The following is an 18511-nucleotide window of genomic DNA, read 5'->3' as shown; positions in this document are numbered from 1 at the left end:
TTGTCCAGGGAGAGGTGCTGGGGAAGCAGTCGGGAGTCTGCGGTTCTGGGGCCAGGACTGGAGATGGTGTTTATATCCAACAGAGTGGATGAGGCCAAAGGGAGGGAGTGGAGACAGGGAAGAAACGAAGGGTCCAAGGTGTAAGCCCTGGAGCCCAATGAGGAGGGCCCAGCAACAAAACGTGAGCCATCAGAGAGAGAGCATCAGGCAATGTGGTGTTGTGGGAACCAAGAGAAAGAGACAAGCACAGGCTGGGGAAGAAGGATGCAGTCATGCCTGGAGACCTCAGGGTACCGAGTGGGGAGCCAAGGAAGAGGGCCTCTACCCCACGCGTGCTGGGGTGTTAGCCACTGAAGATGCCCCACCTGGCTGGGGACTGCCCATGCTGCCTGGGCCCACAGGATTGGGACCACCCTAGAATCAGCAGGGGCTCGCTGAGTGTCCTGCAAGCTGACCAAATGCATCCTTTTCCCCAGTCACAGTGGGAGTGGGGGACGGGTGCTAGAGAAAGCGGAAACATGGCATTTTTGGCCTCCTAATCATAGTAATGGAGACAGCTAGGACTTTTTTAGGCGCTTGTAAAGCTGGGCACTGGGCTACAGCACTCCACACGGATTATCTCGTTCGATCCTCACAACAACCCTTTGAGGTAGGTACTACTGTTATGCCCACTGGCCAGGCTGCCTGTCTCCACAGGCAAAGGCCTTAACCACTAGCCTGCACTGTCTCTTCCGAGTCAGCACATTGAGGGTGCCCCCAGGGAAGTTTCTGGTATCTGAGTACCTTCCTCTTGACTCTAACAGTCACCTTCTTTGGGGGCATCTCTGGACAGTGGGCAGTCTTACCACCTGGCAGAAACCAGGGCACAGCTCTTGTTAGTTTGTGGCTCCACTTAAGGTTATTTACTGCGTGCCTGTGTGTGCACAGGCTGATGTGGCCAAAGGGGATCCAGATAGATGCACATCAGTGCATGTGGCCGATGGCAGAGTGGCTGGACCTCTGGGGAGGACACTGGATCAGCAGGAAGCTGGCTGAAGGAGATGGACAGCATTTCCTCCTGCTGAGTACCTGTCAGCCAGGGGCAGGTTTGCAGATGTTTATTCAATTTAAGGGGCCCTCTTTAAGAAAAAAAATACAAAATTGCCCATTCAAAACTAGGTTTGAATATGAATACTTATTTAGAATGAGAAAAAATAACAAATTAAAATGCCAACAAATACAAAAATGTACAAGTGCGTGACCACACTGTCAGGGTGGAGGCAAGCAAGGACCCTGAGCACAAGCTTCGTCAGTTTCCAGGTGAATCACCTCTGCCTTTGACACACTGACCTTGATCAGAGTCAGTGGAAGTCTCTGATCCTTTGTTTCAAGCACCACCTTCTGGGGCTTGGCCTGGTCCACCCTGAGGCAGGAGATAGATGGGCTCCAGGCTAGATATTTACAACTGGCCTCCCGTTCACACCTCCTGGGGTGAGAAGAAGATGGGCTCCAGGCCGGACATTCATTAGCAACCCCCTGTTTACATTTCCTGAAGCAAGAGACAAAGGGACTACATATTTATGACCGGCTGCCTGTGGATATTTTGAGATCTGCACCTCCATATAAAAACCAGTAACAGAAATGGGGTAAATAACCAGACACTGGACATTTTTATGGCAGGGACAGAGCGGGACTAAACCCTGTTAAAAGATCAAGAGGTCAGGGCTTCCCTGGTGGCGCAGTGGTTGAAAGTCCGCCTGCCGATGCAGGGCACACGGGTTCGTGCCCCGGTCCGGGAAGATCCCACATGCCACGGAGCGGCTGGGCCTGTGAGCCATGGCCGCTGAGCCTGCGCATCCGGAGCCTGTGCTCCGCAACGGGAGAGGCCAGAACAGTGAGAGGCCCGCGTACCGCAAAAAAAAAAAAAAAAAAAAAAATTCAAGAGGTCATACATTTCCCATCCTTGGGGCAAAGGAGACATTGCACATGTGCAGAAAGACTCCTTGGGGGTCAAAAAGGAGGGGGCGCCACCCCATAATAGGTGATGCTAAGGCCGTCCCATAGGCCTCTGGGCTGTAATCCATCTTGGAAAAACGTTGCGCACGCGTGTTGGGGAGGGTCCTAGGGCAGGGCAGGTGTGGAAAAAGAAACCAGGTAATTGGCCAGAGGTAAACACAGACCCGGAAGAACCGCCCTATATAAGTGACTTACCCGCCTCTTCACGTCGCTCCTCCTCATTGGGGGGACGCCCACACCCTTGCTCTCTGGGTGTGCATCTCTGCCCTGCTTCTGTCTTAACTAAACAAACTGTTTCTCTGTGTGCTCTCCCACTTGTTTTGCTGTGTCTCTAATAATAAACATTGTACCTGTTCTTACAGTTCTGCCTCTGTGAGAGGCATTTTTCACTGGGGCAAGAGCCAGGGAGTGTGGTGGCTAAGATTACTGGTTTTCATCCAGGCGACCCAGGTTCAATTCCTGGGCAGGGAATTAAGATCTCCCTTCACGCCGCCACTCACTGCTGCCTCTCCCAGACCAACCCCAACTGCGGAGGGGACACTGTTAGGGAAGGTTCTGGCAGTTCTGAGCAGAACCCACCCCAGTGGTCTGGCACAAGTGTTCAGGGGCAAAGGCTCTGATCCGAGCACCAATATTTACCTTCTCTGTAGATTAGTCATAGGGATTTATTCACACCACGGACGTATACCGAGTACCTACTACACGCCAACACGATGCCAGGGCCATTTCACCGTGAACCCCTCAAATATAGCTCAAAGGTTTAAATGTGTAACATGGGCAGAGAGCCTGGCACATATTAGTTGCTCATTAAAGCTTCTTCCCATCTGCTAGGCACCCTCCCAAGCTGAGGCCAAGGTCAGAACAATGCATCCAGCAGCCTACGAGCCAGTCTCCTAGGCAATCAATCCTACTTCCCACCCATTAAAGCAGCAGCTACGCAAACCCTGGCTGTGGGGTGGGCATGGGGGGCGAGGGGGGCCGGCGTGCGGGTCAGCAGGACCACGGGGGCTGCCCAGGCCAATCCTCTCCTCTCTGGAGAGACCCAGAAGCAGGGTCACAGCCAGGACTGGCACTCCGGCCAGGTCTTCTGTCTTCTAGTCCCTCTGTCCCCAGCAGTCCTCCCAGGAAGCCCTAGGCCTCCCCAAGCCCCTTCCGGTCAGAGCATGCCTGGCCCTGGGCCTCTCCACCCTCCCACTTAGGATGGTGCTTCTCAGTGAGAATCCCCCTCCACAGCTGAGAGACAGAAAGTGAACCACAGCCCCCAACAGCAGCCATTCTCGGGCATCACTCCCAGGGCCTCCCACCCAGCAGATTTCAGGTGGGACAGGGCACCTGCACATTGTAGAAACTTCCAGGTGTCTTTCTTGCGAGCTCCATGAGGTCCAGAAGGCCCTGCTCTCTCTAACGAGGCTGGTGGATCTGAGAAGCATCCAGGGTGAAAGGGAGCTAATGGCAGAATTGCAGACAGGACGCCACCTGTCAAGTGGCTGAGACTCAAGTGGTAACATTTCAGGCACTCATAGGAGCTTGGCGGGACATGTGATTTGAGAGATGCGGGACAGCCGTCCGGGGTGCCCCCTTGAGAGGGATGCTCTGAGGACGTGGTCCAAGGCGTTGCTTCCCCGGGTGTCCGCAGCGAGGACAGGGACCCAACGCTCTCCTTCCCGGCGCCCAGGGGCCCCTTCCTCCGAGGGCCCGGGCTACGGATGCGCCACCTGCTGGCCTCGGAGCGCAGGGCCCGCACGGTCTGGCAACGCCCACCTGGTGGCCACTTGGGAAAGGACCCAGCTTGGGGTCCGGATGTGGCCGGTGTGCAGTTAAGTGGTGGCTGCCCTCCTTGGCATTTGTGCCCCTAAGTCTTGCCCAGAGCTCTCCCGTATGTGGCAGGCACTGCGGAGTACGGATGGGAGGATTAAAAGAGAGAACAATGATGGTGAAAAAGACAGTCATTTCATTCGGGCAGCTCTGAGTTTGCAGAGGCTTTAGTTAAAATCCTATAACAGAAGAAGGGGTGACAGTGGATGCGGTGGGTGCATAGGGGAGACCAGGAGTCAGGGGACACTACCCAGAAGAGGGGACATGTGTGCTGAGTCATGAACTCAAGGCTTCATCAGTCCTACAAGGGAGAAGGGCATTCAGGCTGAGAGAGCAGCTAGAGCAAAGCTCTCAACTCTGACCACACACTGGGGTCGATCGGGGACATTTTTTTCTTTTTTTTGCGGTACGCAGGCCTCTCACTGTTGTGGCCTCTCCCGTTGCGGAGCACAGGCTCCGGACGCGCAGGCTCAGCGGCCATGGCTCACGGGCCCAGCCGCTCCGCGGTATGTGGGATCTTCCCGGACCGGGGCACGAACCCGTGTGCCCTGCATCGGCAGGCGGACTCTCAAGCACTGCGCCACCAGGGAAGCCCATTCGGGGACCTTTAAAATGGCTCAGGTGGCACCCCCGACCAATGGCTTCTGAATCTCAGGGGGAGAGAGATGGGGAGACACATGAATTCTTTGAAGCCCCCAGGTGTCAGTGTACAGGCAAAGCTGAGAACCACCAAGCAAAGGCTTGGAGAAATGAGTTTACATTCCTGCCCAGGGGCATGGGAATAAAAAGCCCGAGGTAGATGGAATGTGGGGTGTGCAGGGCAGAGATGCAAGAAATGAAGAGCAGGAAGACATGCTGGGCCATTTCCTCAGAACCACAGAAGAATAACCAGTAGCAAATGACAGTGACCTTCAATTTACACAATGCGTGTCCCTGACAAACTCCATGTTTGCATTTGAACAGGACTCTCTACTGCCTTAGGAAGGGAGGGGCTGAGAGATTGAACACCACCTGCTATTACCTCCATGTTTCTGAGGATATACCTATTTTTGCAATCCTCTTTGAGCCTGGAAAACAGCAAGCACTCAATGAACGTTGACCAAACTGAACTTTGAATCTGATCCTGTGCTCTCACTTGAGTGGCCAGTCTTGATTACCTTTGGGTTTGAGGGGCTTTGCTGCACAGAAACTGGGCGACTGTGACTTCAGGGTTGTCAAGAAACTCCACAGAAACCCTAGTTCCGGTGGCTGCTGCCTGAAACCCCATGTCTTTCAGTGGTTCTGGTTCACACCGTGTCAATTCCATTTCCTGAGGTAGGTCTTAAAGAGCTGAAGGGGCAAAAAAACCTAATAGGTTTGGGGAAGAGGAGGAAAGATCCAGAAAGGAAGGCCTGCAGCCCCCTCTGACTGCTGACTTCCTTTCTTTTCAAACTGGAACCTCCGGCGCTTTTCATTGGTTTTTGTGATTTTTGTTCTATACCCCGGAGCGAAATTCACCATTTACCCAGGAGCTGACTGATTTGGCCAATCACAGGACACAAGCTGATTTTTCCAAGATTCTCTCAAAGAAGCATTCAAGAAACTTTGATTCTCTCAAATAAGACATTTCTAATAACTGACTAGGGAAACAATGGGACTCTTGTAGTACTACGTGCGTGGGCCAACCAGTTCATACACCAATTTGGTACATCCTCTCCCAGGCTGGGGTCCCCAGCAGTGACTCTGAGACAAAGCTTTGTGTGCAAGTGGGTCATCTGGGGGTGATCTCAAGAGGAGGGGAGATAGGAGACAGAGAAATGAAGGAAGCCATACAGGGTGGACTGTTGGGCGAGTGAGGCTCGATTCCCCTGGGGGAGACGGTGTTGAACGTGGCACAAGAAGCTGGGGCCATACATCCACCCACTCCCATCGGTCACTGGTTCAGGGCTGCTCCCAGGAGCGTTCATTCCTCGGCACTTCTAGCCTGCCCTGCGCATGCCTATGCTTTAGTGGCCGGAGAAAGTCCTCAGGCAAAGGGAACTGGAGTAACAGGCCATATGGGAGGGGTACTTACAGCATCTGCCACGCAGATGCCCCATTCACAAGCCAACTCATTCATGAACAGGTCACGAGTACAGCCACCAATGAGTGCCAACCCTTACACGTACCCATGCACTCACATAAGCATCAATACTTTCCCATGCCAACTCGTTCAGGAGGTGCGATCATGTGCTGCTTGGTGAGAACGCTGGTCTACACCGAATCTGGCAGTCAGGAACTATCCCAGGCCCCTGTGAACACAGGTGACGATTCCTCTCAGTGCCAGCAGTGTATGTTACAAGGGCTGGGATGGGGCTGATCCCGTGCACGCGCTCATCCAAGAAGAGGTGGCTCAGTCTGGCTCTGTTTCCTCAAGGGTAAATGGGGAGCAGCTCAGGAAGATTGTAATTCAGCGGAAAGTACAAATTGCAAAAACAAAAGGTAAATTTTTTCTCACGTTGCAAGAAATCCAGTGACATCTGTAAGGTGGTTTCATCTACATTAGGTGGGGCTTTTGAAAAATGAAGACAGGGCAATTAATTGAACTTTGGAGGATGGTGACAGTTTTTGTCTAATGTCCCGATAGGAAGGGCACTGGCCACATCTCTGCAGGGCCTCGAGACTGCATTCAGCTGTCATGCAGGGTGTGACTCTGAGGCCTCAGGTGACAGGCTGCAGTGCCACCAGCTCTAACTACACTGCCCCAAAAGGCAAGACAGCCAGCCGGGCCGGCATCATCACACGAGAGTCGATAGAGCCTTCACTTTTTAACAGGATTGTAACACTTTCCATTTGCAAAGAACAGCACGACATTTCTGTAGATGTGAATCAGCCTGTTTTGCACCAACTTGAAAGCCATGCACACAATCTCCATCCCAACGATGATATACATGGAGAAGAACAAGAAGAAGCGAGGCTGTTCGAAAGCAATGTCCCCAAACCCAACGGTGGTCAGCGTGACAGAGCAGAAACAGAAGGCATTTTCGAAGTTCAGCTGCTTCTCCCAGATGGGGGGGATGGCAGCTGCATAGGAAATGTAGGCGACGACCACGAGGGCGATGATGGGGAGGGGGGATGTCCAGCCTCTCCTCCTGCCGCCCCGCCTCATCCAGGTTGTTGATGATGGAGTACGAGAGTCTCCCGAACACCAGCTCAGGACACGAAGAGCTCCCCTCCATGGCCTGAGGGGGCACCTGCAGTGTGTTCCCTTTCTCTCGTGCTAGAAGTCTCTCGAACAGCTCCATGTTGCTGCTTGGGATTGAGGGGGCAGGTTTGGGGCCCGGGAGCTCTGGGTCGTTGATGGCAATCCTCGGGATGGCTTCGTCTACGGGATTGATGTCAGGTCTTCTTTCGCAGGGGGGGTCCGGAGCGCCACTTGGGAAGGGGAGGGGGGAGGAAAGGAGTTTTTGGAATTGGTGGTAGGACATGGATAAGATGGTTGCCAGGATGTCGCCTGTGTCTGAGAGGACCAGGAACATCAGGGGGACGCCAAAGAGAGCACAGAGCACGCACAGGTGCTTGCCAAGCCTGGTGACAGGGTAGGTGTTGCCGTAACCTGAAAAGGAGGACAGAGCCCGGGATTGTCGGCTGCTCTCCCCCCTCCCCTGCTCAAAAAACTTTAAAGAGACCTTCTGCCACTTCCTCTCCCTGGCATATGACATTTTACACAACATGTTTAAAAATATTCATCTTGGGGTTTCCCTGGTGGTGCAGTGGTTGAGAGTCCGCCTGCCGATGCAGGGAACACAGGTCCGTGCCCCGGTCCGGGAAGATCCCACGTGCCGTGGAGCGGCTGGGCCTGTGAGCCATGGCCACTGAGCCTGCGTGTCCGGAGCCTGTGCTCCGCAACGAGAGAGGCCACAACAGTGAGAGGCCCGCATACCGCAAAAAAACAAAAACAAATGAAATTCTGACACGTGCCACAGCACGGATGAACCCTGAAGACATTATCCTAAGTGAAATAAGCCAAACACAAAAGGACAAGTATTCTATGATTCCACATACATGAGTTTACCTAGAACAGTCAAATTCATAGAAACAGGAAATATTAGAGGTTGAAGCCTCCGTGCTCTTCAGGAGCCCCCTGCTCCCATCACCCCAGCCCTGCCCCCCGTGTCTACAGAGGGCAGGATCAGAGGGATGTGGAACCCCACAGCACAAGTCGCTGGATCTTCTGGGGTGGGCAAGCTCACTGCCTTCAACAAAGAGGGAGAAGCTCTGTATTTAATGCCTATGTTTAATTTTTGGTGTCATAAAGGATGACTAATACAGAAAACCCCAGCCCAATTATGTAAATTAATTGGAAGGCAATTCCCAGACTGGCTAAGCCCCAACCTCCTCCAGGGCTGCAGCTTCCTGTGCAAACTCTGGCCTCAGCCTCCGCCCTCCAGGCATACGCACGGGGCAAGGCTGCCCATCTTCATCAGGGTTCTGGAAGAGGGCTGTGGCCCTCACCAGGTCCCATCACTGTGCACCCCTCCCAGGGCACTCCACGCCACCCTGACTGCGCCCATGAGGTACCATTTGACGGCAGGGGTGGTGAACTCTCTGTGCGTTCATATTGTTTGTGCACGTGAGTGCTTACTGCATGCACTGGGACGCAGTGGTGAGCAAAGCAGATATGAATCAAATAACCACCCTCGTGAGTATGCAATTACAAGTGGAGATCAGTAACAAGATGTGTAAGAGCAGACCAACAGATTAGAACAAAGGCATCCATCCTGGATGGGCATTTATTGAGCACCTACTCTATGCCAGGCTTTCGTGGGTGGGATTGGGATACAATGAGGAACAGGCAGAGGTCATGCCCCCTGGGGGCTCCTAGTCGAGCAGGAAGCAAAGCCTTGAACTCAGCTCCCCACCTGTCCAGCAGGACCCAAGAGCTCAGGAGTGAGCCTGCACTGGCTAAACCCCCCATCAGAAACCTGAGGCTGTTCCGCAGGGCCAGACTTTCTAAGGGGGTGCCCAGGTTTTCTGTTGCCTCTCTTTCCCTTCCCCATTCCCTGCAGGTCTCCAGCAGCTCAGCCCTCCCCTCAGGGAGAGGAGGTTGCAGAAATGACCTCAGGACAGCATCTTGGTCCAGGCTTCGGTGAAAGCCCAGAAGCACTGAGGAGATTGGGGTGGGAAGGGGTCTCAGGAAGAGGGAGGGGGTTGGGGACAGAGGGGGGCCCTGGAGAGGATGACCAGCGGCCCAATGTGCCCAGGACTGAAAGTCTCATGTTCTGGTAAACCCTTAAATGCTAAAACCACGGCAGCCTCGGGCACACCAGGGAGTAGCTCGCTCTAGCCAGGGTGATTGTGGAGAGTGAGGAGCGATTCTCCGGAGCGGGGAAGAGAGGAGGGGGCCTGGAGCCCCTCGTGGTGGGGCAGGAGCTCAGAGAGGCCTGGCCGTGGAGTCTCAGGAGCCTAGGCCCCGGTGTCAGCAAATATCCCTGCTCCTGAGATTGTCACAGGTCTTGCAGTCCTTAGGGGTATCAGCAGCAGGGCCCGGGGGCAGGCAGCCACCCTGTTTTCCAGATGTTGCCTGGAAGCCCCCAGCTCTCGTGCACCCCTAGGAAAGTCAGGAGAGGCTCCCCAGTGGAAGCCCCCCAGCCTCCAGGATGGAGTCCCAGGGTGAGATCTATTTTATTTAAAGGAAAGAATATCACATTTCTTACAGGATTTATGGAGAAAATTGCCTTTAAGAGTCAGAATTTCCCACATAGCAGAACCCCTAATGCTGGCAACCACCGTCGTTACTGCATTTAATAGACAAGGAACAGGGGAGTCAGGTGACACGTCCGGAGTCGCACAGCCCACAGCCTGTGGGCACCCCTCACCTGAAGACCTCCCTCCACATGCATGCTCTCCTTGGCAAAGGTGGGTTTAGTGGATTACAAACAAAGTCATCGTGGCTGCCTCTGGGTGGAATATGTTTACAGTCCAGAGGACATGCCACATTTGCAGAGAACGCATCAAGGAAGTAAGTCTCAGAGAGCACAGGCCCCTATGAAGGAAATGTATTGCCTACCCAATTACTGAATGCTAAAACGCATTATGGAAAATCATATTATTTCTTATAATGCATGCCGATATTCCAATTCCATCAGTCCACGCCACTTAGCCTGTGAGGATTTAACAGCCCATACACTTCCTAATCCAAGGGGGCTGATCCAATTGGGAATGACTGGGGATTGACCAACCTCATACCTTTCAGGGGTCCCTTTTTCAGCAAAAAGGTCAGGTGCATTTCAGGTGACCCAGAGATGCAGGACAGGAAGCAGTATTACCAGCAGGACCGTTATTGATGATGCGCAGCAAAGAACCTTCCCCAGTCCTCTTCCAGTTGTAATTACTGGATGGCTTGATGTCTTAGTGGACTTGTACCATGAGTGGCAGCATCGTTTTCTTGGGATATGAACCAAGCTAACGCATTTCCGTTAGGTCAGTGGTTCATAGCCTGGACTACCATTAGAATCACCTGGAGGGCTCTGAAAAATACTGATGCCTGGGTCTGTCCCTAGTAAGTCTGACGTGATTGGTGTGGGGTCCAGGCATGGGGGCGTGTAAAAGATATCCAGGTAATTCTGATATGCAGCCTGGCCTGAGAACACTTGCCCCAGGAGAGTGCTTCTCAAACATCTACGTGCATCACCTGGAGAACTGGCTAAAACACAGATCACTGGTCCCACATCCATTAGTTTCTGACTCAGTAGATCTAGGATGGGGCCTGGAAATTAATTTGTATCTCTAACAAGTTCTCCCTAGCGATGCTCACACCACTGGTCCAGGGACCACGCTTTAATAACCATTGCATTACATCAGTGGTTCTCAACAGGGGGCAATTTTGCCCCCCAAGGGCCATTTGGCAATGTCTGGAGACATTTTTGGCTGTTGCAACTGGCGAAGACAGCAGGGGAAAAGGTGGGTGCCTCTGGTGGGTAGAGGCCAGGGATACTTCCAAACATCCTACAATGAATGCATGGGACAGTCCCCGCCACAAAGCATCCTCTAGTCCAAGATGCCAATAGTGCCAAGGCTAAAAAACGCTGCCTTAGATCAGTCCCCTTTTGTTCTTGAGAAAAAACCTAACAAAACCCCATACTCTCAAGCCCGCTTGCTTCCAGTCTCTTCCTTGCGCTTGCTGATCCCCTGTAAATGTTGTTCCTCAAAGCATTCCCTGGAGGTCTGGGGTCCCTGAAAAGGCCAGTTGTGCCCTGCTTCTACCCTGCTCAAAACGACTTCCCTCCCAGAGCCCAAGGTCACTGCTGAATGGGACAGTCACAACACTTACCTCGTGGGGCTATCATGAGAATTAAACAAAATCATGCATATAGGGGCTTCCCTGGTGGCGCAATGGTTGAGAGTCCGCCTGCCGATGCAGGGGACACGGGTTCGTGCCCCAGTCCGGGAAGATTCCACATGCCGCGGAGCGGCTGGGCCCGTGAGCCATGGCCGCTGAGCCTGAGCGTCCGGAGCCTGTGCTCCGCAGCGGGAGAGGCCACAGCAGTGAGAAGCCCGCATACCGGAAAAAAAAAAAAAAATCATGCATATAAAGCACATTGGCACAACGCCTGGTGCTGGTAAGCGCTCGGTGGTGCAGCTATTAAGTTACTGTTACTCTTTCTGCTCCTGACCTGTCCCTGCTTGGATATCAACATTCAGGTGAATGAGACCGGTTCTGAAAGAAACCACATGGGGGCGCCCTTGGACACAAGCATATGTGCCCATTTAAGAAAGTGTGTTGCAGTAGGCACAGGTTGTTCACCCAGCAGCCATTCCCCCATCTTTCCCTGGAACGCTGCTTCTCTCTCACCTGATTTAGAGATAGATCCGATCCGTCTAAGTCATCCTGGTAATCCAATCCCCTTGCCAGGGACTGGCTTGGGGGGTGGGAGGCTTCCCGGAAGTTTCTTGCCGATTATGACAGCCAGCCTTTTCTCTATGAGATGCAATTATGCCCGGACGGGAAGTGGACCTTGGTGACCATCGTGTGACCCGCTGAGCAGGATGGAGAGAACCTGATACTCGATGTCACAGCTGAGCTGCACATCAAGCAGCCTGAGGGCTGTCCCCCACTGGACTTCCTACTTGGGAGGTGACACATTTTCCTTGCAGTTTAAGCCAACCTTGTTGGGTTTTCTGTCAGTCGCAGCTGACCCTCACGCTGACCCTCAGAGGCAGGTCTGGGAGGAGTTATAGATTAGGGAAAAAGGCTCAGATGGGCTAAATTGCTCACTGGAGGTCACACAGCTCTGACCCAAGGTGGCTGGCCCCCAGAGTCCGCAGCTGGCCACCTCTACCCCGAGTGTGAGGGGACCCCGGGACGAGTGCCCAGCCACGGACTTTGTGAGCTCAGGCCCCCCGGGGATCGGTATTCTCCTGAACTGATGCTCTCTTGAATGAAGATGGGGCCCCAGTACTTTTCACTGCCCAAGAGGGGCAGGGGCTGCGCAATGAGTCACACTCCTGGTGGGGATGCTGACCCAGGAGCCCCTGACCTGTGGCCGAGGGCAGCTCCACTACCTCCACTCCTGTGACCCCCTCACCACCAGCAGGGGTGGCTCCTGCCAGGCCTGGCTTGGCCTCTGCACCTGGCCCACCCTGCTGCTGCACCGCAGAGGGAAGCTGGGGCCCTTAGTTACTAGAAGGTCCTCCGATGCTGGCCCAGGGACACGGCGCCTGAGTGCAAGACCAGCCCCGCTTCTCACAGCCCGCCAGCCTCAGTGGTCTCTACCTCAGAGGGGCCTCTAAGCCCCGGAGCTTTGCCTGCTGCCTTGCTGGAAAGCTCTCTCAGCCTTTTTTTTTTTTTTTTTCCGGTACGCGGGCCTCTCACTGTTGCGGCCTCTCCCATTGCGGAGCACAGGCTCCTGACGTGCAGGCTCAGCAGCCATGGCTCACGGGCGCAGCTGCTCCGCGGCATGTGGGATCCTCTCGGACAGGGGCGTGAACCTGCGTCCCCCGCATCGGCAGGCGGACTCTCAACCACTGCGCCACCAGGGAAGCCCTCTCAGCCTTCTTTGCCTGGTTCATCTCCACAGATCCTTCCACTCAAATGTCACTTCCTCAGACAAGCCTCTCCCCCATCCCCAAAAGTCAGGACCACACTCCCCCACCCTGTCTCACCCACTTCCACAGCCCAAGCTTCTCCTCTTGAGCACGTCTGTGCGCTTAGCTGTTCATTGTTCCCGCCTCCATTAGACTCAGAGGCATCCAGCTATTTCAGCCCCATGCCAGGCACAGAAAAAGTCACTTACAGAGAGAGGCAGTGGGGTTTCAGGTTAAGACCCAGACAGCCTGGACCCAGACAGACATGAGCTGTGTCCCCTTGCAAAAATGGTGGACCTGCCTTGCCTCCGAGAGTGGGAATAATAACAACAGCTACCTCAGGGTTGTTGCGAGGTGTGAATGGGCTAATCACCACGAAGAACTTAAAAGGGAGCCTGATGAGTCTTAAATACACGTGGGAAGCAGCCGCAGAGCACAGGGAGATCAGCTAGGTGCTTTGTGACCATCTAGAGGGGTGGGATAGGGAGGGTGGGAGGGAGACGCAAGAGGGAGGAGATATGGGAACATATGTATAACTGATTCACTTTGTTATAAAGCAGAAACTAACACACCATTGTAAAGCGATTATACTCCAATAAAGATGTAAACAAGTAAATAAATAAATACACATGCGTTAGCCAGCGCAGCCGCTGCTGTTGCAATCATAGGCGTTCGGTATTTGTGAAGGAAGGAAGGAAGGAGAGAAGGAAGGGAGGGAGGGAAGAAGCAAAGGCCATCTCCACAGCCCAGTTCCAATGTGCGGTGTCACACAGGAGCCCACCCTCTGTGTAGCCACCGAGAGGAGGATCTGTGGCTTTGAGGGTCCACAGAGCCCATCTTAAAACGTGCAAGTGTTCACTGTAGGGAAGCAGCTCTGCCTCCACACCCTCCCCTCTGCCTGGGGCTCCGGAAAGGACTTCGCTGGGACAATGTGTCACACAGGAGTCTTTCCCTTGCTTGGAGGCTGGAGACACGTACAAAGCAAGTGCAGGGAACAGGGCGAGGCCAGCTCCTTCCTCTCTCCAAGTCCTTCCCTTCTGGGCACTGTCATCCACTCCATGGGGACACAGGAATCTGAGCGGCCCCTGCTTCCAGGCAGGGCGAGGCTCTCCCTGGGGCTCCCTGAGCGGGGGTAAGCAGAGTCTCCACAGCACCCCGCAGACCTGCAAAGCTGGCAGCCTACTCTGGGGAAAGAGCACTGGACTTGGAGTCTCAACAGCTCTCGTGGGCACCAGCTCCACTCACTGCGCGACCTTGGCCCCTGACGTCACCTCTCTGGGCTTGGGCTTCCCGACCTGATTCACTGTGGGCTTTAAAGGAGGCAGCTTAGCACGGCCCCTGCAGGCAACTGTGCGCTCTCCTTAGCGCTGCAGGTCCCCTTCCTCCTCTGCCTCATCGTTGGCGCTTCCGGGCCTGCTCTGGCACACCGTCCTCCCTCTCCACGCCGTGCCCTCCTCCATTCCCTTGGAGCCAGCCGCCATCAATATGCTGGTGACTCTGAAACCCACTCCCCAGCCCCAAGGCTGGGGAAGCTGTGCTCCCGCCATACCCTGAGCGCATCGCGCTGACCACGTTTGGTTGCCCCCAAGTCCAGGAACCCGGGCAGGCAGGTACCCTGCAGGTTGTGTTTTGTACAAGAGCACTCACTGGGAGAGAAGAAGAAGCCGAAACGCAGCCCACACCTGGCTCGCTGGGGCCTTTGCCCGGGGAATGGGGCCATGCCCACCTGAAGGAAGGGGATCCTCTTCTCATTTGCACAAATGGGCCAGTGGCAGCCCTGCTCACTGCCGTCTCCCTGAGCACAGGGTAGGCACTCCACAGCTGTTTCTTGCACTAAATGAATCGAACCCTTCATCCCCACCAAGGGTCCGCCTCCCCCTCTCCCCTGCCCCCACCCCCAGCTTTCTCTCACAGGTCTGCCCTCGTCCCTGGACTTACCCACTGTGCAGCAGAAAAAGAGTGAGCTCAGGAAGGACCGGTCTGCAGACCCGCTAAACCACTGGGGCTTCACCTTCTGCAGCAGCTTCCCGAGACCCCGCTTCCTACCTTCCTCAACTCCAGAAAGAGACAACCGGCGTGAGAGAGAAGGTTACACCCTTTAAAACAGGTTCCGCCCAGGGGAAGGGGCGTCTTCCCCAGGGACCACGCCCCCTGCCTTGCGGCCCTCATCAACACTAAATGGAGGATCTCAGAACCCTTTGTTCAATGTCTCTGCAGTTTAGGAACTGCTCCAGCACCTGCAGAGATTAGGAGGCCACATAACCCTGTGTGCTGAGCACCCCAGAGAGAGGCCCACGGGGGTCCGGCCTGAGCTCAGCCATGGAATTGCCCTGTGGCCTTTCTGAACTTTCGGAGCCTTGCAACAGGGCCTACTAACTTCTGCTCTGACTCTTTCCCCGGGTCTTGAGAACTGAAAGAAAAAGGCTTTTATGAAATGCAGGCTCTTGCGTGATTGCAACCCATATGCACTCCTGGAAGCCATTAAGCCTGATGGAGTGTGGTGATCATACTGGGATCAGCTGGCTGAGGCTACCTGGGAAGACTTGGCGGAAGCAGGCCTGGGGGCCCTAGTTTCTCGGGGAGGTGTCCAAATGGTACCTTTGGCCTGGCAGCCAGTGGGTTTTAGGGATCCCAGAAGTCACCTGCCAGCTGGGACAGTTGTAAGAAGATGTCACAGAGCCTGGCACAGCAGGAAGTCACCACTCGTTTGAATGGGCACCAACCTGGGAGTCCAGACACCTGCAATCTAGACCCAGTTCTGACCCTGCCTAGTTCCTGTAGCCGTGGACAAGAGGCGTCTTTCTGAGCCTCAGTTTCCCCATCGGGGAGGCAGCATGACATGGCTTTGGAATCTAAATGTCTGGGGTTGAATCCCTGGCTCCATTTTCTAGTGGGTGACCTTGGGCAAGTTGTTTAACTCCCAGTGTCTCAGTTTCCTGATCTGTAAAAGGGGGACAATTCATATCCCCCTCATAGGGTGGGTGTGAGGATCAAGTGAGACAGTGCATGAAAAACACTTGGCACAGGGTCTGCACTAACCAGCACTTACTGAGCATTTTAATTTCCAGTGAAAATCAGTACAAAATGCGGATGGACCAGCTCTGTTTTCCTATACCATTCTGTGCATCAGAATCACCCAGGAAACTTATTAAAAATAAGATTCCCAGCCCAGTCCTGGAGATCCTGATTAAGTGGGTTTGGGGAAGAGCCTGGGAATGTGTATTTTAGACCAGCTCTTTGGACGATTCTGACGCATGGCCAGGTTTGGAAAGCCCTGAACTTGTTGACAGTCTGGACGCAGTGATGGCTCAGAGTGTCTGACGGCAGACGGCATCTCCTGGGTCATCTGAGTAGGCTTGTGTCTGTCTGGCACAGATGCAGAGAGAAGGAGTAGGACCCTCCACGGAGAGGAGACTCTGCCACCTGTGATCAGCCTCTGGTCCGCCCCCGCTGGAAGGACCTCCCACAGGTTGGAGGGGTCATTGCCAGCCTGGCTGAGGACCTGTCATACCACAGGACCCTGTTCTTCCCTTGAACTTTAGTCTGTTTTTCCTTTGTCTTTTATTTACTCTCTATTATTTTATCTTGCTGTGTTGAATGCATCTTTCCAACCTTTAGGAGACAGTATGGAAATAAGTGACAAATACGAATGAAAAGCAATAAGGACATATATAAAGTGCCTTGTGCCTTCCAAGAGGCTTCATGTCCATTGTCTCATCTGCTTCCCACAGGGTCCCTGTGATTGGCAGGCCTGAGATTGTGGGCCTTCTTCTCCCTGGCAGACTGAGACCCAGAGAGGGCAATCTGCCCCGGATCACACAGCAAGCTGGGAGAGCAACTGGGACCGAAACCAGGACCCAAGTTCTTCTCACAACACCTTCTTCCTCCCCTGAGTCCGACCACAAAAAAAGGCCACTTGAAACAAGAAGTAGGAGAGCAGGGGGCAGGTTACTATCTTGGCAGTCCAAGCCCAATTTGGATTGTTCCTTTAATTCCAGTCCTTGTAAACTGAATCATGGGGTGGGGCAGGCAGTTCTGAGGACCAGCCTAGGAACCCACAGCTCCAGATCTGGTCACCCATCCACCCCACCCCACCTCATCAAATCTCCAGCAATCCATCCTCCTCAGAGCCTGCCGGTCTGGGTGGGGCTGGGAACTGAGGCAAAGGGAAGGGAGAGCCCACTGGGTGCTCAGCACTTTTCCTACATTCTTTACATCAACCCTGAGAGGCCGTCCATTATTCCCACCCCCATTTTACAGAGGGGAAAACTGAGGCCCAGAGAGAAGTCACTTGCCTAAGGTTGCCCAGGAGTGGGCAGGATGCAAGCAGAGGGCTCCCAGACTCAGCTTCCTACAAGGCAGTTCTCTCCTCTCTGGGGCCTGCCTCTACCCAGAGAGAAAAGGCCCGCCCTGCCCAGGTTTTCATCTACCTGTTCTGTTGCATTTCAAGATGTCACAGAGGTTCTCCAGGAACTCCTCAAACTCCGGGTCATCTGCCCCCAGGTCCTGGCTGCCCTCAATGGCTGAGAAGAGCTCGGCACCCACCAGCGCGTATGTCACCAGGGAGCAGTGGAAGCAGAGGCGAGGGAAGATTTTCCTCAGGGCCTCCCAGCAGCACCTCCTATCTTGAGGCGGCCCCGCAGCCTCCATCCTCCCAGGAGTGGGCAGGACAGGAGCTGCTGGAAGAGGGAGGAGCCCAGAGGTCCCGCCAGGGAGGAGGGGGGGTGCCCCGAGAATGGCCCGGCTCCAGCGCTTCCCCCAAGGACTTGGGAAGCAGGCGGCACTCCTTGCGCGTTCAGTTCCTGAGAGTTTCTCAGATAGCGCGCCCCCTAGTGTCTCAAATTACTATTGATCCACCAGGCAGGTGCGCTCCCAGCAGCCTGGCCCTCCTGAGAGCTGACCTTCAGGGGCTTTGGGAGGAATGCGTGGTGGTTGCTTTGTGCTTTGGCCTGTGGTACCCTGACTCTTGGACAGGTAGAAATAATAGTAATTAGTGCGGCCAGAGCTCCACAGTTTACAAATGGCCTTTATTCTGTGTGGATCTAATTATTGGTCCCAATTCTTCATTCCCCTCTAGCAAACCCAGACTTGCCTTGGCCTCAGGGTGGGCAGAGCATACTTCCTTCTTAGCATTGGACTAAGCCACGTGACTTGCTCCAGCCAATCAGGTGTTAGCAGACATGACTTAAGCAGGGACCTGAAAAGTAAACGTACAATGGGACCTGCTCCCCTGGGCCTTGCCTCTGCCACTAGGAAAAAAAAAGTGCCCCACATGGTGGATGTGGAGACGTGTGGGTGTTTAGATCCCCCTTCATGAAAGGTTTCTCCATGCACTTCAAGGAGCATGGGTCCTGACAGCCTCCAGCTATCCGTTCTTTCGGGGTTTGCTTCAGCTTTCAGGCCCTGTTCTCCGGGAAGCTCTTGTCCAATGGCTGAGCAAGGTGGGGTACAAGAGCTTAACCATTTCTGCCGCGTGCCGGACTCCTCCAAGCCGAAATCTTCGCTCTCTGTTGGTCTGCCAGAGATTTTGTCAGGTCTGCATCGTGATATGAAGGCTCCCCTTGTCCCATCCTGTTTCCTCCCTTCGCCTTTACTTCCTAATAAATAGAGCTTTTGGATGCCTTACTCTATCTGTGTCTGCTTCGCAGAGGATCCA

The 18511-nt window shown here is 54.2% G+C and overlaps 1 protein-coding gene across 1 annotated transcript; it reads right to left on the bottom strand.

Moving 5' to 3' along the window:
* Nucleotides 1-6589: 6589 nt before the first annotated feature.
* Nucleotides 6590-17505, bottom strand: KCNK18 (potassium two pore domain channel subfamily K member 18). The gene is given in 5 exon segments (XM_027113087.1): nt 6590-6901; nt 6903-7433; nt 14405-14581; nt 14798-14910; nt 17286-17505. Coding segments are annotated over 5 exon segments (1353 nt in total).
* Nucleotides 17506-18511: the final 1006 nt, after the last annotated feature.

Source organism: Aethalodelphis obliquidens, unplaced genomic scaffold (genome assembly GCF_003676395.1).
Source record: "Aethalodelphis obliquidens isolate GAN/ISIS:26980383/991018 unplaced genomic scaffold, ASM367639v1 scaffold11, whole genome shotgun sequence".
Classification (NCBI taxonomy): Eukaryota; Metazoa; Chordata; class Mammalia; order Artiodactyla; family Delphinidae; genus Aethalodelphis; species Aethalodelphis obliquidens.
Note: the sequence above shows the minus strand (reverse complement) of the source record. Positions and strands in the feature narration are given on the sequence as shown.